At 53.4% G+C, this 23,836-nt stretch overlaps 1 protein-coding gene across 5 annotated transcripts in view; it reads right to left on the bottom strand.

Moving 5' to 3' along the window:
• Positions 1-10,913: 10,913 nt before the first annotated feature.
• RIPOR1 (RHO family interacting cell polarization regulator 1) overlaps positions 10,914-23,836 on the bottom strand; it is a 45,592-nt gene continuing 32,669 nt past the window's right edge. For 3 of the 5 annotated variants that reach the window (XM_070388205.1, XM_070388204.1, XM_070388203.1), the window contains 21 exons: positions 19,262-19,388; positions 18,995-19,147; positions 18,750-18,828; positions 18,008-18,031; positions 17,863-17,916; positions 17,554-17,706; positions 17,379-17,442; positions 17,247-17,290; positions 17,043-17,168; positions 16,499-16,647; positions 16,296-16,425; positions 14,529-16,220; positions 14,324-14,445; positions 13,320-13,452; positions 12,922-13,057; positions 12,638-12,799; positions 12,226-12,381; positions 11,840-12,036; positions 11,668-11,751; positions 11,470-11,560; positions 10,914-11,330 (listed from right to left, as the gene is read on the bottom strand). In XM_070388205.1, coding sequence (XP_070244306.1) covers positions 11,233-11,330; positions 11,470-11,560; positions 11,668-11,751; positions 11,840-12,036; positions 12,226-12,381; positions 12,638-12,799; positions 12,922-13,057; positions 13,320-13,452; positions 14,324-14,445; positions 14,529-16,220; positions 16,296-16,425; positions 16,499-16,647; positions 17,043-17,168; positions 17,247-17,290; positions 17,379-17,442; positions 17,554-17,706; positions 17,863-17,916; positions 18,008-18,031; positions 18,750-18,828; positions 18,995-19,147; positions 19,262-19,365 — 3,951 coding nt within the window. In that variant the 5' untranslated portion in view covers positions 19,366-19,388 and the 3' untranslated portion in view covers positions 10,914-11,232. Of the gene's footprint in view, positions 11,331-11,469; positions 11,561-11,667; positions 11,752-11,839; positions 12,037-12,225; positions 12,382-12,637; positions 12,800-12,921; positions 13,058-13,319; positions 13,453-14,323; positions 14,446-14,528; positions 16,221-16,295; positions 16,426-16,498; positions 16,648-17,042; positions 17,169-17,246; positions 17,291-17,378; positions 17,443-17,553; positions 17,707-17,862; positions 17,917-18,007; positions 18,032-18,749; positions 18,829-18,994; positions 19,148-19,261; positions 19,389-20,190; positions 21,366-23,836 lie in introns of those variants that run through there. The other 2 variants (XM_070388202.1, XM_070388201.1) reach the window with 2 other exon arrangements.

A 23,836-nucleotide genomic window follows, 5' to 3' on the forward strand; every position in this document is an offset into this window, starting at 1 on the left:
TAGCATGTTTATTTGTCATTGGGAGTGCTACAGGAGAACAAAGTCTTGCTTGACTTTTTTTTTTCTTTTGGCCACACTGCAGGGCTTGCAGGATCTTACAGGATCGAACCCAGACCCACAGGAGTGAAAGCGCTGAGTCTTAACCACTGGACTGCCAGGAAATTCCCTTGTTTGACTTAAATCAGGGTGAAATTCATGAAAGAATATAAGGAAACTGGGAGGTTTGACCCTGGATAGGAACAGGATGCTTCCACTGTGGAAATTAGAGTAACAAGGGTGAAGATGGATGCAGATGCAGGGGAGAGGTAAAACAAGCTTGCAGTTTTCCTAGTGGGACTGCCTTAGTGGTATTGGTACCCATTTGAAGTTTGCGGTCATGAGTTCATTATTATTATTTTGGTCACATAGCATTCAGGATCTCAGTTCCCTAAGAGGGATCAAACCCACACCCTCTGCAGTGGAAGTGGGAACTCTTAACCACTGGACTTGCCAAGGAAGTCCTGACCATGAGTTTAAAGTTAAACCAATTGGCCCAGTGTGTGATTTTCCTCCAACAACATTTAACTGCTTGGGTACAGACGTGAAGAAAAGGGATAATTTGATTTCTCAGGACCAGGACCCAAGTTTTCTGATACCTAGTCTTAGGTACTTGCCTTATGTGATTAACTATTCTAGAAATGGTGAAATATTTGGAAAATTTACATGTGACCCCTTTTTCTAGAAATCAAATTATTCCCGTTATCTCATGTATACTTGAGGACTCAGGCATAAAAAAAAGGCAAACTTTTTGAGAAAAATTACCAGACATCTCTGGCATATTTGCATTTTGTATTTTTTTCAGCCTGTCACTCCAAAAAGCTCCTGGTATACTTAGGAACTTTATACTGAAAACAAAGCTGATTTACACTTCAATTCTTAGCTTCTTTTTCTTCTAGCACTTGTAATAATCTAATTCACTTTCTCTAAGACCTTACCTCATACATCTTATCTTTAAGCTTCAAGAATGTCATCTAAAGCTTTAATGTAGGTAAATGTAAAGCAATATATTTAAGTGACAAAAAAAACCTCAGCTGTGCTTAGAATTATCTTTACAGCTGCTATGGTCTAAATCTTTGTGTCCTCTCCAAAACTCATGTGTGGAAATCCTAATGTTAGATATGATGGTATTTGTAAGTGGGACCTTTGGGAGGTGCTTACGTCCCTCAGAAATGGGTCTGCTGCTGCTGCTAAGTTGCTTCAGTCGTGTTTGACTCTGTGCTACCCCATAGACGGCAGCCTACCAGGCTCCCCCGTCCCTGGGATTCTCCAGGCAAGAATACTGGAGTGGGTTGCCATTTCCTTCTCCAATGCAGAAATGGGTCTAGTGCCTTATAAAAGAAGCTTCATAGAAATCCCAGCCCCTGCCACCACATGAGGACACAGCCAGAAGGCACCAGCTGTGAACCAAGAAAAGGGCCTTCACCAGAATGTGACCATGTTGGTGCTTTGACCTCAGATTTTCCAGCCTCCAGAACTGTGAACAGTAAACATCTGCTGTTTATAAGCGCCCAGTTGGTGGTATTTTGTTATAGCAGCCTGAACAGACTAAGACAACTACTATATTTACACTGTATCAACTATCATTACAACTATACGACCTCTGAGGAATCAATTAGAAACCAGAATGAGGTCCAGGTGGCCTTGCAGCCTGCTCTCTGCTCTCTGAAGACAAAGATCCCATGTGCTGCTCGGACATGGCTGAGAAAATGCTGAGAATCACTAGGAAGGAACAAAAGGAAATGTTTTCTTCTTGCAGGAAATGGTGATGTGTCCTACTTTGCGCATGAAGTTGGCTCTAAAGATCAAGGGACAGAAAGCCAGTCCAAAAGGATAGTCTGTTTCAGGCCGGACAGAAACAGGCTGAGAAGAGGAATATGGTGAGAGCCTGCGGAACAGTTGGGATGATAAAAATAAGGACAAGTTTGTTGCCTATAGTACTATCCCAGACTATGTCACCCAGAGAGAACTGTAGTGATTTAAAACCGCCCAGTGATTTAAGATGGAGAAGGCAATGGCACCCCACTCCAGTACTCTTGCCTGGAAAATCCCATGGACAGAGGAGCCTGGTGGGCTACAGTCCATGGGGTCGCTAAGAGTTGGACACGACTGAGCGACTTCACTTTCACTTTTCACTTTGATGCATTAGAGAAGAAAATGGCAACCCACTCCAGTGTTTTTGCCTGGAGAATCCCAGGGACGGGGGAGCCTGGTGGGCTGCCGCCTATGGGGTAGCACAGAGTCAGACATGACTGAAGCGACTTAGCAACAGCAGCAGCAGTAATTTAAAAAGTGTTCTTCCCATGGACTGTCTCAGGTTTATTGTCCACAGGAGTTCAAGGCATTATCACCAGAAGGCTGTCAGCTTACCTCGTGGCAGTAGTGAAGTCACTAGGTTCTAAGACCTGGCCCTGAGCCTCCAGAATGGATTCCTTCCTTAGAGACTCATCAGGTTCACAGGAGCTTGATGCATAAGCCAAGTGACATTTTACTAACTGAGAGGTGGACTGGTGCTCACGTGCTGGCAAAAGGTATGTTCTCTCCCTGTAGGAGAACCTCCTGGGAAGCCATATTATCAGGAAGCTTCAGTAAGCAGTTAATTTATATAATGTAAATGTTTAATATGCTGGAGTCATATTGTCCGGCATTTGAATCTTATCTTGGTTTCTTATTAGCTGGGTGATCTTGGGTGAATTAGTAACAACTCAACTGCAGGTTTCTTCTCTATAACACTTCTTCACAAAGTGGTAAGGACTGAATGAGACAATCCAAATAAAACATTAGGCATAGTTCGAGGCACTGATAATCACACAATAAATGTAAACTATAATTTTTTTTATTTTTATGCTTATTAACCTACCCTCACTCCCAAATCTGCCTTCTGATGGCCATGGTCTTTAATTAATTAATAGGATTAATTAATTGAATTACTTACTGACTAGGCTTTCCTTGGCCTGGAAGCCATTCTTTCTGAGGAAAGTGTATTTTGTGCTATTATTCTCAGAAGAACAATTCTATTTCCAAATCTTCCTTAGCTCCCACTGTTGTCCCCAGGTAAAGCTTGCAATAATCGTGATCATTTATATGTTTTTTGGGAACTCATTAAGCAAGAGTCTCAATGAATTGAGGAGAGATGTGCTGATTTTCTGAGGAACAATGGGCAAGACTCTTCCCCACTTTGTGGGGTAAGACGTAAAGCTACACCTGAGGACTCCATTGCTCTGTGTCTACTGAGGACATGTGTGAAGCATAATCCAGTGCAGCAAAGATTTACTGAGTACTGCTGTCTTCAGCTGGAGAAGGCAATGGCACCCCACTCCAGTACTCTTGCCTGGAAAATCCCATGGACGGAGGAGCCTGGTAGGCTGCAGTCCATGGGGTCGCTAAGAGTCGGACACGACTGAGCGACTTCACTTTCACTTTTCACTTTCATGCGTTGGAGAAGGAAATGGCAACCCACTCCAGTGTTCTTGCCTGGAGAATCCCAGGGATGGGGGAGCCTGGTGGGCTGCCATCTATGGGGTCGCACAGAGTTGGACACGACTGAAGCGACTTAGCAGCTGCTGTCTTCAGCTCCCTTTCTAGGCACTGGGATACAAAGATGACCCAAGATGTGTTTCCCGCTCATAAAGTTTAGAAAACAAAACCAAAACACATTAATGCATAACTGTGATAATGGGAAGAAATGGACTCATAAAGGAGCAAATCATTTCCCAGGGGTATCTCATTTCAGCTTTGTGTTAATAGGATCTGAAGGGCTTCCCCGGTGGCTCAGTGGTAAAGAATCCACCTTTCCAATGCAGGAGACGTGGGTTTGATCCCTGGGTTGGGAAGATCCCTTGGAGGAGGAAATGGTAACCTACTCCAGTATTCTTGCCTGGAGAATCCCATAGACAGAGGAGTCTGGCAGGCTACAGTCCATGGGGTCGCAAAGAGTCAGACATGACTGAGCACACAGGCACGCAAAAGCTCAGAAGGCATTAACAAGGCAAGGCATGTAAGGTGAAGAGCCATAATCAAGGGCATAAAAGGGTACAAGAGTGTTGGGGGACAGTAAGTCATCCCATTCTTTTGGATGAGGGTGTAGTGAGTGATACTAAATCTTGTAAGATATTTGGAAAACTTTCAATCTCAACTGCCAAGGGCCAACCGCTTTCTCCTAAATTTTAAAGACCTGCCCTTCTATATCATCTCCTACCCAGACCACAGGAATTTGTTTCCTTATTGATATCTGCTTTCTTCAGATCCCTATGAAAATTCTATTTTACCTCCCAGCTCAAACTACTGCTCTCTACTTTTGCCCAGGCAAAAGTCTAAAGGATTTTGCCTGGGCCTACATCTCACATTTGAGCAGTAGGTTAGTTTTGTTCTCTGTGCTCTTACCTGCATTTTTCAGATATGCATTGATCACCCTTAAATAATCCACCTAATCTGTTCACTTTTTTTTAAATCTGTTCACTTTTGATTTTAAAAAACACCTTCATGCCTGCCCTGTTAATTGATGTTCACAGTTCTTTTTGAAGAGCCAACCAGTTTTGTCCTTAACTCTAGAAGTGAAGTGACTTGCTCAGAGTTGTCCAGTAACCTGTTGACAAAACCAGAATGAGTACTCAGATCTTCCAGCCCCACCCTCTCTTCCTGTTCTTTCACTGGCCACTCTGCGCTCTTCACTCTGTTAGGTAACATTTCCATTTTTATAGGGATCATCTGTACTTGATGCTTTAGCTCAGGGACTGCTTGGGAGGGGGAAAAGGAAGGGAGGTCTATCAGGGAGCTCTGGACCTCTCTGCTCCCTCATTTTCTCCCCTCCGAATTTTATGTGATTTGTTTAGAGGTAAAAAGGTTTCGTCCCCTCCATGCAAATTGGACAGTGCCTTAACCCAAAGGGAGGGGTTTAATGGTGGAAATTTCAGGCTCTTAGTAAATAGAAGAGGTATTTGGAATAACGATTTACTAATCTAAGTAAACCTTGAATAGGGCTTCCCAGGTGGCTCAGGAGCCCTATTAATTAATTAAAGACTATGGCCATCAGACTCAGGAGCCTGGCAGTCCATGGGGTCACAAAGAGTCAGAAATGATGAAGCAACTGAGCATGCATGCATGCAAGTCCTGAATCAACTGCTCTATGCCCAGGTCTGTGTTCAAGGTGCTACTGGTGAGAGATGATGCCCCTAGCCCTCAGGTGCCTCATGTTTTGTCTTGTATTAATCTGGAGACATTAAACCCTCATGAGTTTTAGTAGGTAAAAATCAAGGATGGAGAAGCAAGTAAAAGGAGGGTATGGGTAGCAGGTGTGGGAGGACCAGATTGGTCACCAGATATCACTGTGGTCATACGAGACTTGACAAGGAAGCAAGGATGACTCTCCAACTTCTCCCTCTAGCCTACATCTCTTCTTGCCCAGATCTACATGTCTAGCTTCTTTCTGGACACTTCTCCTGGATGGCTCCCAGGCTACCCTTAGGAGCCTTGTCATTCTCCTCCTCATTTGCTTCGCTAGGGCTCCCCCTTTACAGTGAAAAACACCTCCATCCATCCACCACACCAGCCAGAAACCTAAGCTTCATTCTCTCATCTCCCACATCCCATCAGTCTCCAAATCCCGTCCATTCTACCTTCTGAACATTTCACTCTAACCTCCTCTCTATCTCTACCTGGCTTAGCATCAGGCTCCTCACTGCTCCCTGCCTCCTCCCTCAACACAAAGCAACCTTTCCAAACCACAGATGGGATCACAAAATTCCCCCGCTTCAAGTCCATGCATGAGTCCCCAGTGTCCTAGGAGTAAATCCCAACTCCTCAGCCACTCCACAAGCCCCTAACTGCCCCCTCTCGATTCAATTTGCCTCCTCCACTCATCTGACCTCACTTCTCTCTGCCTGTATTGTCCCCTGCTCAGGCTTCCATTCCATTCCTTATTTGAGAACCCAGTGGTAAAAGTGCATTCTAAGGAGCTATGTTTCATAGGGGACTCTGAGGGGTATTTTTATCCAGACTTTTTCTGCACCAAACATATACTGTTCTTTCATATTCACAATGTTTTCATATTGTGTTAAGTTTTAGAGATATGCATCAAAAGCTATTTCTTGACCACTTACTATATATTTGGCCTTAGTTGCTGGGAACAGTAAAGGCAGATGCAGCCTGATTAAACAAGAATTGCCTGGAGCACATGTTTAAAATAAAAGATTCCTTGGTCTCTGAATTTGAATCTCCAGGGAAGTTCTCAAGTGAATTTTAGAACTGAGTGAGTTGGAAAGACCTAACCTGATTTCATTTATAAGAAATATCCAGGGACCTCCCAGTGGCTAAGATTCCCACTTCCACTGCTGGGGACGCAGGTTCAGTCCCTAATTAGGGAACTAAGATCCCACATGCCAGGTGACTCAACCAAAAAAAAAAAGAAAAGAAATACCCAGAATAGGCAAATCTATAGAATCTGTGGTTTCAGTAGATTAGTGGTTGCCTTGAGGGCTGGGGGGCAGGAAAGGGAAGGGGATGCAGAGGTCCTGGGGATGATACTTAAGGAGTGCTGAGTTTCTTTTGAGGTTGATGAAATCTCTAAAATTGATTTGGTGATGATTGTAGAACCCTAAATACACTGAAAGCCACTACTGAATTATACATTTTAAACGGATGAATTGTATGGTATGCGGACTAAATCTCAATAAAGCTGTTTAAAAACAAAGCAAAAAACTTGGACCAAGCTCTACAAGGAAGGCAACAATCATCTTTCCCAGACTTGGGTGGTATGCATTACCTAGCTGACTAGTCAGAAAATACTTACAGATGTATATATTGGAGGTGTAAACAGTGATTGCAATGAGGTGTGATTCCCCTAAAACTGTACTAGGGGAAACGCATGCTCCTATGATAGGAGCACAGTGGAAGGGAAGCTTCCTGAGGAAATTTGTGATGTTTAGGTTGAAGCCTATCAAGTAACCAGGCATTAGCAAGGCAAGATGAGGAGTGTACCACAGAGGGGCAAGCAAGCCCCAAGGATGGTTCAGTGAGGTCCCGTGCAGACTGAGAAGTTAGGTGGCAGAAGTGGGGCTGTAGAGAGGAACCCACTTAAAAGCCTTTGTGAGCCAGGTTGAGGGGGCTGGAATTTTCCCTAAGAAACAGACTGTAGTGATGGGCCTGTTTTTAGAAATCACTTTGCACCTTGGAGACTGGCTGGAAGAAGGGCAAGACCAGAGACAGGGAGCCTGTGAGGGGGCAGTTTTAGTGTTTAGGAGAGAGGTCAACAAGTCTGGAAACTGAGTGGTGCCAATGGGGATGAAGAGAAACAGAACTTATCAATATTTAGGGCATTTAATTGCGAAGATTCTGATGGTTGGGATGAGGGCACAGGGGCAAGAATCAAGAGTGAGGCCCAGTTGTTTGGCTTGAGTACCTAGGTAGTTGGTAACCCCGAGAGTCTGGGAGGAAAAGCAGGTTTTGAGATGTTTGATTTTGAGCATGCTCTTCAAAAGGCGTCCAGTCAGCAGTTGGATATGAGGGTCAGGAGATGAGGAGAGAGCCATGTGAATCACAGCCATGAGGCATACAGCCTTAGCATATAGACGGAAGCCAAAGAAATGGATAAGGTGGTTCAGGGAGTGTGTTTCAAAAGAGAGGAGCAAGGGGCCTAGAATGGAATGCTGTGGAGTGACGTTTGTAAGATGATGCTTGAGGAGGAGAAGAAAGCTGTAGGGAGATTCAGAGGAAACAGCTAGAAACATCAGTGTTAGCATGGCAATTCAGTTGCTTATTCAGCTTCTCCAAGTTAATACTCTTGGCAGATCCAATATGCTCTGGGTGTCTTCAGAGAAAAATGAGACTTGACCATTGATATCAAACTCAAACTGTGACCATCACCTCATTGCAGCCTTCTGAAACAAGAGGCCTCTCCCTGCAGGCCAATGACAGTCTTATTTTCCAAATGATAGTTTTTCCTTAGCAGTTCATATAGGTCTGGGAGTCCTTCCCAAGCTCACCCTCTGTATTACATCGGCCCAGGAGAGCCAGGTCCAGCAGTCAGGCCAACAGCTTTCTGTCCACGGCCGAGAGATGGCCTAAATAGGGTTCTCCAGGGATGCCAGGGGTGGGGGGAACATGTCATATGCCCAGGGTTCAGCAAATTGTACCCACACACCAGGCAGAAGCCCACAAGGAAGGCACCCCCACTCTGTGGGCAAGACAAAGAAGCAGTTCTCTTCCCACATGCCAACCCATCTGCCTCTTTGCCTTTACCAGCATGTTTTTTTCTTTCTTCTTTTTTTGGTTTTCTGCAGCTCTGAATACATGAGGAAGGAGAGTAGGAGACTGGTGAGAAGGTAAGGTTGGAAGAGGGCAAAAGGAAAGGAGGTGGGGTGGGGGGATCCAGTGCCCACCGACCCAATAAACTGTATCCTGGACTACCTCAGCCTGGTGCCTTTTTTTGCAGCATGGGCTTATAAGTTTCTCCAGGGGAGAGCCCCAGCAATAGTAGCCAGGGCATGGCTGCGGCCTTGATGACTTGATCGATGGGGCGTTTGTCAGGATGTCACAGACTTTGGAGGCCCACTTCCTTCTGTCCCCTCACAGAGCTGGCACAGGCTCCACAGGACAGCTGGGTACAGGCTTTCCCTGCTCTGGTGCATCTGACTCCTGGTGGTGTCATGAGCCTCCCGTCACCGGAGGCAGCAGGCTCAAAACTGTCCAGAGTCGCCAGAGTGAGAGCCTCTCCGAACCTGTGTGACAGCAGGGGAGGAGGTGTGCTGGGAGCAGCTTTGCCCTGTGGGAAGACCTATGGGAGCACCTGTGAGGGTTTGCATGTGCTGGGGAGGGCAGGGTGTGCAGAAGGGAGGACAAGGGCTTCCCCTGCCACTCCCCATTCCTGCCACCTCATAGACATGGGCCTGAGCATAGGAGGCCATACAGCCTGACTTTAAGTAATTGATGGAGAGGGGTTGGGTGGCTGTTCTGGGGTTGATCCACTGCTCTGAACTGGGTAGGCTCGATGGGGCCAAGGCCTGAGGCTCTTTCTGTCTCAGCCTTGACAGTGCTTCCGCTGTACCTCACAGCACCCTAATTCTAGCTCCTACTCACCCTGACCCTCCAATCCACCCTCACCTAGAGCTGAATACGAGGCTCAGGATTCAGGGCTCTCCTTGTAGAGGACAGAGTTAGGTACCCTATCCCTTCCCAGAATAGGAAAGCAGAGATGTAGGGCCACTCAAATTTCCAGTGACCTGTTGACCCCTGGCAGGGGTGTTTTTCCACCCTCCATTTCTTGCCCAGGCCCTGTCCTCTCCTGTGGGTTGAGCCATGAGTTACTGCTGGTCTAGTCACCCCGCTGCACTTTCCCAGGACCTGCTAGGCCTGTGTTCACTTCCTCTTTCCCCAGCACACAGGCCATGCTTTGGATGTCAGTGGACAGTCCTGTCTTCCCAGTGGGGCTCTTGTGGGGCCACAGGCCTAAGGGACTCTAGGGGTGGTTCTGGGCCTGCAACGCTGCTTCGGGGGCCCTTACAGCAAGCCCAGGCTGTGGCCAGCTTTGGGTGCTGGCTCGGTCTCTATCAGTTGTTTGCCTTCCCCTGCTACGGCAGCCGATCATCCCCCCAAAACTGAGCTGACCATCTCTCCCACACCGCCCTTCACAGTTACAGAGGGAACACGCAGCCCATGTGCTGAGGGCGGTCAGCCTGCCCCCACCCCCGCGCCCACCCCCACCCAACTGGAATGAGCCACCTGCATCCACACACAGGTGTTTCCTGTGCTCCTTCCTGTTACCGTTTTTTTTTCTGCTCAGCTTGGCTTCCCCAGCAGGTGGTTAAAGGCCCAGCCAAACCTCTACATACACAGCTCTAAAGCACAGGGGGGCAGAGCTCTCTGGGGATCTGGGTCACCCCTGAGGGGGCGGGGGGGCTATTGGCACCTCATTGGCTCTTCCTGAGTGCAGGCATACAGATTGTCCCCAGGGTGTCACGCTGCTGTGCTATGGGGACACCAGAGTGGGCTCAGGGACCAGGGAAGGCCCTCCCCTGCGCTGTCGCCACTGAAAGCTCTGGTGGGACAGGGGGAAGGTGCAAGACCTGTTTCTCCAGCTTTGAGTGTGGGCTTTCCTCCAGTCCTCCTAAGAACAGACCTGCCATCCTGCAGTCCCACCCTACCCTCAGGTCCCTCCCACTGAACTCGTTAACTTTCTGGGGTTAATAAACTCACATGAGCCCTCTCCCTGGGGCAGCATGAGTCTGCCAGCTGTGGCAAGGTCACAAGGTTTAGTCAGGTTTGTTATTACAGAGGGGAGGCGGCTCAGGGACAGGAGGGACTTACTGTTAAAGAGAGTCATAGGGCAGCCACCCACGTCACCTGTCTTCCCGGCCCCAGCTCTCCCCTCGGCAAGAACCTCCTCTCAACCCACCCACCTCCTTGGGCACAGCCCCTTCTGTAGGAAGTTGCCTTTGCTGAAGTAAAGACCCAGAAGCCTGGCATTCCCTGACGGGGTTCTGCTGCCCCCTGGTGGCCAGAAGCTCCAGCCACCACCGCACCGTCTCTTCCTGCCTGCTTCCTCTTTGCCTCCCAGCCAAGCCAGCTGCTGCTAGGGAGCCATTCCCAGGACTGGCACCCTTTGAGCCTTCTCTAGGCCAGCTCCAGAGTTTAGTTCCAGACTAGTCCTATAGCTTCCAGGCCCAGGGTACACCCACCTGCAGGCCAGGCCTCCTCAGCAACACTCCACCACCCTCTTCCTCTGCCCTTTTTTCCAAGCCCATTTCCAGCCTCTGGGCTTCTTCCATCTGGATTTCCAGGGCAAAAGCACATGGTACTGTCACAGTTGGAGTGTGGACACACTAGTGTCAGGGCCACAGCCAGAAGATGCTGGAGCAGGAGGTTAGAAGTGCACCAGTCCAGGCTATGTAGGAAAGGCATTTCTGCTTTTTTTTTTATTTTCTGTAAAACTCTGTAAATAAAATACAAAACCAAGGGCAGGGCAAAGGCAGGACGGCCAGGCCCAGGACACCGATCTATGGCAAGTGTGCTGAGCCAAGGCTGGGAGGCACTTGACTGTGGCACTGACTCCACCAACCCCAAGGACAACAGAATATATTAGATTTTCAGTGATAGGAATCTGTGAGGGAGGGATGCCTGGAGCCAGCCCTCATCCTCCCTGCCAGTGCCTGGTAAGCCCTGAAGGTGCGGGGAAGGGGCACTGGGGGCTGCTGGGTGGGGAGTTTAGAATGCTGTGCTGGCCATGCTGCCAGGCCCAAAGATGTGGGGCAGGGCATCCAGTGACTCCTCCAGCCTTCGGTGGGCAGACTGTCCCTCCTCTCCTGGAATGGATAAGGATGGGGTCAGGAGTGGTCCTAGCTCCACCCTTCCCTCCCGCCCCGAAACCATCTCACCCCAACTCCCAGCAGCCAAATGTCCTAGAACTCAACTAGACCCGTGCCTCCTGATCCCCAGCCTCACCACACTGCTGCAGGCTCTGCCGAGCTGCTTCCCTCACGGCTTCTGTGTCCGTCTGGCAGAGGTACACCAGGGGCTCAATGCCTTCTGGAGCCTACCAGGGGAGAGAGCACTGAGGTGGGCCCAGGGGAGCAGGCTCAGGACCCAGGGCTCGGGGAGCTGGGAGGGGAGACAGAGGGTGGGAAGGTTGGCAGGGGTCACCTTGATGCAGCCCAGAGCCAGGCAGCCGGCCACTCTGGTCTGCACATCCTCATCCTCCAGCTGGTCCAGGAAGCACAGCAGGGCCTGGGTAGGGGTGGGAGGGTAAATTCAGCCTGGGACTCAGCCTGGGACCCCAGCCTCCACCCTCCAGGGAGGCCTGCCCAACTCTCACCCTCTCCCTGAAGGCGGGGCCCAGCGACAGGCTCCGGAGCTGAGTGCTGACAGCAGCCATGACCTTGTTGTTCCCATGGACAAGCAAAGAGCTGAGGGCCCGGAGCCCGTCCCTTTGGAGCCGCCCCTCAGGTGCCAACCTCAGTGCCTTCAGCACAATAGCCTGGTCATCCGAGTTCAGATTCCGCACCAATAACACTGAAAGAAGGAAGTTGGGCAGTGGGGGAGGGGGTTGTCAGTTGGAACAAGGTGGCAGGGCAAAGAGCCTCCAGGGGTAGGGTCTTTTGTACCCTCGTGTCCTGAATCTACACCTTCAGACCCACCCACAGGGCCAGGCCACTTTGTGACCAGGGCCAGGCCACTTTGTGACCAGGGCCACTGCCTCACCCTCCTCAGCTGTCTCAGTTACATAGGCCTCCATGGAGGAGCAGTCCAAGGCTTCGACGTAACTCCAGAACTGGAAGACGGTGAGCTGCTCTCCAGGGCCTGCCTGGTTCCGGGGCAGCTTCTGGCCCAGGGCATCCTCCAGGAACTTGACGCACACTGTGGGAGGCAGGGTTGCAGGTCTCAAGGAGTGGAGGGACCTGGGTCATTAGAGGGAAGGGTGCCCCATCCCTGGTGCACATCCAGGAAGTCCCTGTCCAATCTGGGCCCTTTTGTGCTGAACCATGTGCCTTTGCTATTTCTTCCCAGTGCTCAACTCAGCGTGTCTGTGTGGGCTGACCTGGCTTTCCCTAAGGTCCCATCACTGGGGATCTGAGAAAGGAGGGTAGAGGAGGAAGGCCAGCAGCCCACTCACCGGCCTCGGCTAAGCCTGGCTGGCGCAGGGAGAGACGGGCGCTGTACTGATTGCAGAAGGTGAGGAGCACCCGCTCCACAGGGCAGATGAAAGGGCTGAATCCCTCTGTGCATTGGTCCCAGAAGGTCAGGAAGCCAGGCCGAGAGGCTGAGAACTGCACCACTGTGAGGAGATGCAGGAAACTGTCAGCAACAGAGCAAGCAGGTGGTGAGACAAGTGTGCAGGTGGGGCAGGGCAAGGCGGGAGCTCCAGGACACACACACCAGGGCCCACACAGCCTTTACCTTCCTGGGCAGAGGTGGCAGGTATTTCCCATCGCCTGCTGAGCTCACATACTGCTTCAAGCACTCGGGCCTCCCGCAGTAGCCGCTCCAGGGCCCATGCCTCCTGGCAGCGCAGGGGCCCAAATGTGCCCAGTTTCTGGAGAACAGGGGTGGCCAAGTAGCTCAGACCTCAAGGTAGAGCTTAGAGAGGATGGAGACCGGGGACTGCAAGTCCCAGCATGCATCGGGAGAGGCTTGGGGGAGCCAGAGTGTGGGAGGTGTTCCATTCAGCAAAAGCCAGGCCCTGGGACATTGGGGAGTGGAACTCAGAGGAGGGGTGAAGGGCCAGGAATGAGGTGCAGGGCTCCCTGGGGGAAGCGGCTACCAGGGGAGGGTGGGGGGAACGCCACTAGCCTCACCAGCAGGAGGCGGCTGCAGTGATACAGGTGCTGAACCAAGGCAGCATCCAGAGCTGGACACTCTGTGCTGAGGGGTCGGGCACTGGGCGAGTCGAGGCTGTCCTCAGCCCCAGGTGCTAGGCTGTTTGGGGGCCTGAGAGAAAGATGGGGTCAACCGCCCCAGGAGCAGACATCATCATCTGGTCACCAGTGAATTTTTATTAAGCTCCCCCACCCGCCATCCCAGAACAGAACAGATAACACACAAACAACAGACAATGGGCAAGTTCACAGAAGACTTCCAGAAGGAGGAAAGGGCTGGGACCAACAGGTGGTAGCAGGGGTCTGCCCAGAGCCCATCTGCCCAGGGCCACCTCAGCTACGACCGCCAGCACCGCTGGGGCCAGGACGGGCAGGAGTAGGGCTGCAGGCGGGATGCAAAGTCTATGCAAAGTGGACTGCGAGAGGCTGTGGCCCAAGGGGCGAGGGGCACGGGGTCGTAACCTGGGCAGCATCAGAGGGAGGAGGGGCCGCGTAAGATCTTCAACTGGGAGTTGGCAAAGGCCACTCCGGGACAGAGAGCCAAGGGGCCCGGGTCTCTGGGCCAATCGGGATCCAGACAGTGGAGGCTGATGCCGAGGGACCCAGGACGCACAGGGAGGCACAGAAAGGGCTCGTTCATAGCGTGGGTTCAAGGTGAGGCCAAGGAAGAGCGGAGGAGCTGGAGACTCAGGAGCTGACAGGGACCGACGGGGGAGGCAGACACTGCAGGGATGAGGAGGAAGGTGGCCAGAAGCACTGGGGATACAGATGGGGTTGAAAACATGGGCACCAAGGACACACGAGTACATGGGTGGGGTGAACACAGAAGCACCCACCAACAACCCCGCTCCTCCCGCCCACCTCTCGTCTTGCTGCTGTCTCTACGTGGTCCACCTGGCCTCACCTCACCTGTTCCCCTTTCTCACCTTTCTCCTTCACCTGGTACTCTCCTCCCCTCTTCCCCCTCCCCTCGCCCTTCTCACCTGTCCCCAGGGCTGTCATTGTCTTCATCTTCATCCTCATTGAGAAAGCTGAAGCTCTCCAGGGCGTGCTCCACAGTGATGCTTAGACTGGAGGCCCGGCTCCGAGTCAGGCCTTGTCTCTGCTGGGGTTTTGAAGGGCGTCAGAGCTGCTGCCCCTGCCTGGCTGCCCTTCCTGTACACTGCAGCCCAGTCTGGCCCTCCTTACCATGAGCAGACTCTCCAGCCGGGTCACCTCCTGCTCCAGGCCCTGCAGCTCGGGAAACTGGCCACGATAGTCATCCAGGGCAGCCATCAGGGCCCCCAGAGCCTCTTCCAGCCTCCTGTCCCCAGCCCCTCCAGCTGCCCCTGGAATTGGGGCCGGAGTAGCCCTGGCCACTTTAGGGTCTGGATGCTGGGGCACAGGGGCTAGGGGTGAGGGAGGGAGATTTGGGCTCTGACGGATGGCTTCTGAGGGGTCTGGGGAAGGGGTTGTGAGGGGCTCCCAACTGGAACAAGCAGGACTTGGATGGGAGGTGCTGGGGGATATGGGGTCTGCCTGAGTGCAAGGAGTAGAGGCTAGGTAACTACCAGATAGGGGGTCAGTGCCTAGGTGGGGAGGGTCTGTATTTGCAGAGGGGCTGGAGAGCTTGGCAAAGTCTAGAAAAGTGGATGAGCTTACAGTTATAAGAGTGGGGCTTGTGACAGAATGGGTGGGACTGCTGGTGGTCTGGACTGGGTCCTTAGCATTGGGTGTAGTGGTGTTAGTTGACATCTTGGCTTTGGGAGTAGTGGTTGCAGTAGTGTGGGTGGGGCCTGTGGTGGTGTGGGTGGGGCTTGCAGTAGTGTGGGTGGGGCCTGTGGTGGTATAGGTGGGGCTTGCAGTGGTGTGGGTGGAGCCTGTGGTGGTATAGGTGGGGCTTGCAGTAGTATGGGTGGGGCCTGTGGTGGTATAGGTGGGGCTTGCAGTAGCATGGGTGGGGCTTGCAACAGTGTGGGTGGGGCTTGTGGTGGTGTGGGTGGGGCTAGTGGTAGTCTGCACTGGACCTGTGGCACTGGCTGTAGGGCCTGCGGTCATGAGAGTAGAGACCATGGGCTTGTTGGTAGCGCTTGTGACAGTGTGTGTCAAGTTTGTGACAGTGTGGCTGAGGCTTGCGGTGGTCTGGACTGGGTCTGTAGCATTGGGGGTAGGAGCTGCAGGAGTGAGGGTAGAAAGCACTGGTTTGTGGGTGGGACTTGTGGTCTGGACTGGCCCTGTGGTACTGGGGGTAGGACCTGTGGTAGTGAGGATAGAGACCACAGTCTTGTGGGTAGAAGCTGTGGTACAGTGAATGAGGCTTGAAGCACTATGGGTAGGGCTCATGGCACAATAGGTGGAGCCTGTAGTGGTCTGGGTGGGCAGTTCAGGAGAGCTAGAATTTATGGTCTTGTTCGCCGAGCCTAGGTGAGCAGATGGGGCAGGGCCTGTTGTACTGAGAGTGGGGTTTGTGGCAGAATGGCCAGCATCCAGGACAGGAGGGACACGAGCAGGGTGCTCCCCATGGGTGGGATCTGGGCACGCAGGTGGGCTAGGTCCCCGGACTAGACTTTCTAGGTCTGCAGCCTCCACTGAAGCCTCAGCCAGGGCAGCGTCCACGCTGGCCTCACTGATGTGGCTCAGAGTCCGGCTGTAGGGGGCATGCCCATTGGCTAGGGCTGGGGCCACAGCCCCCTCCTCATCCATGGGCCCAGAAGTGGAGGTCTCAGCCCTACGGAAGGCAACTTGGATGGGCAGAGGCTCAGGCTGCTGCACCAGGGGTCTGGGGGCTGAGGAGTGGCGGGCAGTGCCTGAGAGCTGTGGGCTGGATGAGTCATCAGAAGATTCAGATGACAGGGACCATGCTGTCCCATTCTCCAGCTCCTCCTGCCGCCTCAGCATATTCTGGGAGAGAGGAAAAGACATTTCAGGACCACCTCTTCTTGGGGAAGGTGGTGCTGAGCCTGGGATGTGACTCACATAAAAGGCCTGTTCCCGAAGTGAGGGTGTGTCTGGTGGGCTCTGGCTATAGGTGGAGAAGCGCTTGGTGACTGTAGAGGCCTTGTTGACAGTAGAAGCAGCTGAGGGCTGGTCATCCTTGTCGAAGGGACTGGAGAGGAAAGAATCTGTTAGCAGACGCCACAAACCCCAGCCCTGTCTCCAAGTCCCTCAGCCCTACCAACCTCCATGTCACTTCCAAGCTGAGTTTGATGGTGCCGAGGTCATTAATGTCCACTGCTACAACCTGGGGCAAGGCAGCGAACAGGTCCTTGGTCTCACAGGAGACGCTACCTACAACCACATGGTTGGCCAGGCCCTTCAGTTCTGTCACCTGTAGCCAAGAATGCATGGTAGGGTCATCAGGGTGTAGGGATCATGAGATTGTGGGGGATCAGAGGTCTGAACCTGCACAGTCACAGGGTCATGGGGCCATGCAGGCTTGAAGCATTCTGGGAGCATGAGTATCACAGAGGTCCAAATCTGTAGTCACTATTGTCATGAAGTCACAGCCTCATGGGAGTTCAGGGGTCAAATATTCACCAGGTCAGAAGATCACGGGGAAATCACAGGGTCATGAAGGTCAAGGGGGTCACACATTCACAGGGACAAAGAACCACGTGGGGGTCACAGGCATTAAGGGTCTCAAGGTCATGAAGGTCCAAAGTGGTTCACGGGTCACAGAGTCACAGCATCTTGGTATCCTATGGTCCTGGGCAGAGACGTCACCTTGATGGACAGGAATTCCGTGAGAAGAGGCAGAAAGACGGTTTCCTCGCTGTCCCACACCTGCTTTCCACTACTCTCTATGCGGCCCCGTAGTTTCCAGCGCTGACGCCCATATTTCATGTAGATCTAGGGGAAGAGGCAAGATAAAGCAGACTTCCATGTTGCGACCCCGCCACCCCAGCCCCTCCCTTCCCATCTTTCTACCTCATACTGGTCACCAACACACAGCCTGGCGAAGCCGGCCAGCCCTGGGAGTGGGGGAGAAGGAGATGAGCTGGGTCGAGAGGTCTCAGGCACACACTTCCCCGCCCTGGCTGACACCTCACTGCTTGGTACCTTTCATCCGGAGGTGGAACTCGCCCAGCTGTGCTTCCAGCTCGCTCTCCAGCAGACACATGCTCTGGACAAAGAGACAGGGGCGAGGAGAACGACAGAAGAGATCAAAAGCCATTCCCCTCTCACCAACTCTACTGTACCCTGTGCCTCGGCCTCAGGGGCACACACCCCTCACCTCTGTGTACTCGCGATGCCCTCGAGTAGCCTCGGCCAGGCTGTCCCGGGCCTCACGGCTCCCCGGAGAGCCGGTGCTGTAGGCACGGACCATGTTGTAGGCGCCATCCCGGAGACGCCGCTGCACACAGTAGGACTCATACAGTTCATCAATCTGGGCAGAGGAGTGGGGTGGCAGACAGGGACTGAGACTCACTGCTGGGGTTGCTCCCCCAGGGCCTTCCCCAGGGCCTACCATCACCCACTCTCCCTGTGACACCCGACCTCCCACCCCAAGCTGCAAGCACACACAGGTATGCCGCACCAGTACCTTGCTGGCATGGAACTCCAGCCGTCGCAGGAAGCGTTCAATGGACTTGACTTGCTGGGGGAAAGGTGTGTTAGAAGCCTGAGGTCCAGGGCTCTTTACCTACCTCTGAGTCAACCTCTTCCAACACCATTCTCTATACACTCACCTTGTCCAGGTCATACAGGAAGCCCTGCAGGGAGAGGTTGGGGGGAGAGGGACACATTAGGAGGTAGGAGAAGAACTCCAGCAGGGGCACCGGCTTGGCCAGACCATCCAGCGCCTTTCCCTCCCAGGGTTCCTCCTCTCACACCACAGTCTGCAGCCATTCCAGTCAAAGGGGGGACTGGCCTACCTTCTCACATGCCTGGTCTCTGCTGGTGTCAGAGATCTGGTCCCCAGGACCACTGCAGTACTCTTCCCCCTGCCTCTTCTGTGAGATCCCTCCCCTGGACCACTGCCTTTGCAACCATCCCTAGGACGAGAGCTCTGCACCTCCTCATGCTTGGTTCCCCCTAACAGGGAACTCCTGTTAGACCCAGCAGAAATGGTTCTTTTTCCGCGAAGCCCTGAACTGTTACCCAGAAAAAACCACAGCTCTCGCTGAGGACCACCAAAACCTAATCTCAACATAATCTCCCGCTGTCCATGTCAGTGGGGTTTGACCCACCCCACTGGAAGTTCCCAGGGGGTAGGCACTGGGTCACAGGCAGAAAGTGCACGCAGCCTGGGAAGGCGGAAGAAAGAAACCTATCAGTTTTGCCTGATACCCCTTTTTTAGTCACACCTGGACTGAGTCACCCCAGAAAACAGCCCTGATGTTAGCCAGCACTGGCCCTGCCCAGCCCCTCAACACCACAAGAGCAAAGAGCATTAAACCAGGACATACAGGATGTCAACTCTTCACTCACCAGGCGGGAATTCCTCTTGGACTCCCTTATCTGTCCTTGGAGTTTCTCCTGCTCCTGCTGGTGCACTTCCAAATAAGCCCTGGGTAAACGGTGACCACAGAGTTCTCTTACTTCTCCAGCCTCTATCTGCCCAAGGAAGGGGCAGTGAGGAGAGGGAGTGAAGCTGGGGAAGGTTCCCATTAGCAGGAAGGGTAGAGGCCTTAGGGAGGGATCCTGGGACAAGGAGTTGGGAAGGCACTGCTTACGTCAGGCCTCGCTTGAGCGCAGTGTACACCAGGTCTAGGCGCTCAGGCTGCGGGACCTTGGGGGCCGGGTGCGCCACTGAAAACATCTTGGACACTCGGGAGAGCGCCGGGGGCTTCCTAGGGGGCCCCGGAGGACTGAAGGCCGGGAAGCTCCTGAAGAAGAGACTGCACTCAGAAAGAGGCAAGAAGTCCTCCCCCACACCCTCACTAGCACACTCCAACCCGGTTAGCCTCTCTGCACCCAGTCAGCCCCACTCTGCTGCGTACCTGGGCCCCCGCTCCTGGCTTACGAGGACGCCTGCGAAGGACTGGCTCCTACTGACCCGGGCGCTGAGCAGGCGGCGCTGCGGCCGCACCGACAGGGACATCATGGAATGAGTCCGCGCGGGGCTCCCTGGGGGTGGCGAGGGGGTTGGTGTCCAGCGCCAGTCAGGCCCCTGAAGCCCCCTCCCTGCAGCCCAGCCTGTTTCTCAGTCCTGCCGGATACCACCGCTTGCCGCCGGCAGTCCAAAACGCACCGGGGCCCTAATGACAGGGCGGCCGCGGGTGACTCGGTCTCGGACTCAGCGTGGCCTCGGCTCGGCCCCCACTTCCTGCAGAGGTGCAGGCTCCGCCTGCCGCGCGGGGCAGGAAGGGGGGTCGCGCTGGGACCCTCCCTGGGCTGGGAAGGGGCAGGAAAGGGGAGGGGCACGCAAAGAATGTGCGGAAGCGTCTGTTTACCCGGGCGTGGGGCGGGCTCCCCAGCCCTGCCCCTGACCTCCTCCCCCAAGTGGGGCCAGGAGCTCCCACGCCCGCACCCCGAGAGGCCGCGGGAGGTCACGGGGCGGGGCGGGGCGCATGCTTGGAGCCCAGCGGAGCGGTCTGGCAGGCCTGGCCTGCGCAGGTTGGGCTCCCCAGACCCGCCCGCCCCACGGAAGCTGCTCCCCTCTAGCCGCCACCCGCCCGGAGGCGCCCAGAGCCCGGGGATTCCCAGGGTGGGGGGCAGTGCCGAGAAGGGCCCCACCCCTCCTCTTCCCTGAGACTCCTACCGGGAAACTGAGTCACAGACAGCCGCCTTCGCCTGGACCTTAGAGGGAAGAGATCCTCGGCAAAGCCCCACACAAATCCGGCGAACCCCGCGCCCCGGGCGCCCAGAACTCGGCCCGCACGCCCCTGGGACAGCCCCGAAGCCTCCGCAGCCCCAGACGGGGTCCTACCTCTCTTCTTGGCGCTCATGGTAGGTCCGGGACAGCCCCTTAACCCCCGCGCTGGCCCTCCCGAGTCCACGCCGGCCCAGGGCCCCTCGGTGCCGGCCCGGCTGGCCTCCGTGCTCGCTCCCAGAGACTCTGGCTCCGGCTTCAGCTCCTCCCGGCGCCGCCCCCCGCCCAGTTCCTGCCGCCTGACTCAGCCCGCCGGGATGGGGCGGGACCGGCCCGATCAGGGGGGCACCGGGCCCTCGGCCCCCCTGGCTTCTGGGAGGGGTGACTGGGGGTTCCCCTCGGGCTGGGGACTGGCGGGGATCTTCTCAGCTGGGTCGAGCGTGGCTAAACCGAGTGAAGACAACGAGGGAGGGGGGCTGAACTGAGTGTAGTTAACACAGGGGGCTCATAGAGCGCCTGTTGGAGGGTGCTGAGAGGGCTAAGTTCAGAGGACTGAGAGATGGGGTTCTGGGTGTGTGAGGTCTTCTGAGAGAGCAGAAGTAAGGGCTGCGGGTGCTGAGTGGAGGGACTGTGCGGAAGGATGGCAGAGAGGCACCGAACATGAGGCGACCCTGAGGCTGAGAAGGGCGGACCTTGAAGTAGGCGCAGGGATCAACCCCATATTATGTGCTGCTGCCCCCAGAAGGAAGAGAAGGAACTGGGTGCAGAGAGCCCCACAGCACCGTGCACCAACCCCATCCCTCCACCCACAGAAGTGGTGCTTAGTCTGGGGGACTCCCTCCACCCCTAGGCCATGAGGAGAGGATCAGGTCCCACTGCTGATCAGCGCCTTCTCTCTAGCAGAAACTGCCTCCTAAGACAGAGGCCCCATCCTCTGGCTCCCAGCTTGCATGGGCTGAATCCCCTTGGTGTTGGCCCTTTCTTGCCCCCAGTATCTCTCCATTGACTATCCCCATCCAATTCTTGCCTGGATAGAGGCCACCATGTCCAGGGTCCACTGGACATCTCATTCCGTCAGAGGGGCTAGGTGCTCCCCACTCCTAAACACTCCTGCTCCCTGATGCTCCATTCAGCCGTCCTGGGCTTACTTTCTCCCCAAAAGACTGAGGTGGGCCCAGGCATCTGCATTTCCAGTCAGACACCCCCACCCCCGGATACAGATGCAGATGCAAGATGTCCTAGGATCCTAGTATGAGAAGTGCTATTTCCCCCTCCCTCCTTGAAGACAGTGCTGTGCCCCCCTCCTCTGGCAGCTATCGATTCCTGTGGATTGCCCACCTCTCTCTGCTCCCTGCAGCCACCCTCCATTGGAAGACCCCAGCCTCATCACCTGGCTCTGGAGTGCCCCCCTTCCTAAATCAGAACCACACTGACCACAACTTTCAGGCTCTCTCCATCACCCCCACCTCACCTGCCTTCTACCTGAGACCTCCTGAAGCTCTCAGCTCATTTATTCAACTGTTTACTAAGTAACAATCTTATTCTAGTCGCTGGAGAGGCAGCAGTTATTGCACAGACATGGCCCTGCACAAAGCTCATAACCTGCCTCTGCTTCCTTTCTCCCTGCCACCTCCATCCCACGTTCCCAGCACAGCCTTCTCCCCAGCCTGGATCTGCAGCCACCACTCCAGCTTGCCCGCCTGCTACCAATATCCGCGGCACTCTGGGCTACTCCCTTACCTGGCAGAAACCAACCCTGGGCAACCCAATCCCCTGCCTTCTCTGCACCTGCACACAGGCTAGTGGGAGCCACCAGAGGTCTTGGCACAGCAGCTGGGCTGGAAAAGAACAAGTCTCAACCTCAGCCAGGCTCTTGTTTCCCATGCGGGAAATCCTCACGTGTGGCCCTAGCCATCCCTCTCCCTTCCCATGGAAGATGTTTCAGTCTTTCGCCACAAACCTCAAACAAGTTCCAGTCACTCCCACATAAAAGGTGAAAACAACCCTGTAAATATCCAAATGCCCACCAGTAGATATAATAGAATGTTATACAATGAAAAGAATGAACAATATACAATTACATGCAACAACAGGGATGAATTCTACAGACATAATGTTGAGTGAAAGAAGAAAGACCACAAGAGAGGATACGTGTATGAGTTGATATGACGTTCAAAACCAGTTAACCTGTGGTGGCAGAAGTCAGAATAGTAGTGACTATTAATAGCAGTGACACTAGCCCTGGGGAGCAGCGACTGGAAGGGAGCCCAAGGGGGCTGACAGGGTACTGATTATGTTCTGTTTCCTAATCTGGGTTCTATTTCCTGATCCTAGATGGGTGTGTTCCTTTGTGAAAATGTACTGTGAGCTGTCCACTTAGGGCATGTACCCTTTCTGTGTGAATATTCTATTTCAATACAAAGCTAACTGTAAATAAATCAACTATAAAAAGAAATGACCCCTCTGTGGACTCCCAGTCTCTTTCCAGCTACCCCACCCCTCACCCTATTTGGCTCTTTCAGAGCCAAGTTTCTTGAAGAGGTATGTCCACCTCCACCTCCTCTCCCCATCCACCCACTCCTCTTCCTACTCTGTCCAGTTTCTGTACCCAGCATTCCTGACTGGTCTGGATGACAAGGTTTCCAGTGACTTCCCCGCTGCTGAATTGCCTATTCAATGTTTAGTCCTTATCCTGCTTGATCTGAGCAAAGCTTTTCACTGGGCAGTTCTCTTCCTCTTCCTCAAGCCTTTCCTTCTTTGGATTTCAAGGAACACATCCCTGGCTTTCTACCTCTCCCTCTGGCTGCACATCTTACTTTCCCACAGGGGATCTGTCTTTCTCCCCATCCCCGAATTGTCCTCATCCTCCTCCCCACTCATGGACTGGGCCCCTCTCGCACAGCTCAATGCCATCTAAAGGTTCCCAGCTTCCTTCTCTCTTCCTTGCCCAAACCGTTCTTCTGAGCACCAGGCCTGTTCATCCAGCTGCCTGCCTGATGCCTCCCGGAAGCTGAGTAACAAACTGGAGTGGGTTACTAGGGATGTGCTGAATTTGAAGTCCCCAAACTAAAGTCACCACTTTGCTCCTCAAACCTGACTCTCCCTTCTCTCTCCATGACAGGCCCATCATCTACGTATCCAGTTGTTTAAGACAGAAACTAAGAATCATTCTGGATGCCTCAGTCTCTGTTACCCACCAACACATATACTCAGTCACCTACTCCTGCCATCTCTGGCATCTGTCCCATCACATCCACCCCCTCAGCTAGAACTCAAGTTCAAGCCATCGCCGGTTCTCACCTAGAATCCTACAACAGCTTCCTAATGGATTCCCTGTCTCCATGCTAACCCACAATGACCTGTTTGTTTGTTTTTAGTTTTATTTATTTGGCTGCACTGGGACTTAGCTGCGGCACTCAGGATCTTTAGTTGTGACATGTGGGATCTTAGTTCCCTGACCAGGGATGGAACCTGGGCCCCCTGCATCGGGAGTGTGGCATCTTAGCCACTGGACCACCAGGGAAGTCCCATGATCTGTTCTTCATTCAATAACAGCATTACCCCTCTTGAAACTTCAGTCACCTGACAATATTAAAAACTGTCCTTTATCAAGTGCTTTCTATGCCAGGCATTGTACTTAATTAATAAACATCATCTCATTTAATTCTGGCAACAACCCTATGGGTGAGTCCTATTAGCCCCACTTCACAGATGAGAAACCTGAGGCTAACTGGCTGTGTGACTTCAGGAAAAACATTTCCTA

The sequence above is a fragment of the Bos mutus genome, chromosome 18 (genome assembly GCF_027580195.1).
Source record: "Bos mutus isolate GX-2022 chromosome 18, NWIPB_WYAK_1.1, whole genome shotgun sequence".
In the NCBI taxonomy this organism is placed as follows: domain Eukaryota; kingdom Metazoa; phylum Chordata; class Mammalia; order Artiodactyla; family Bovidae; genus Bos; species Bos mutus.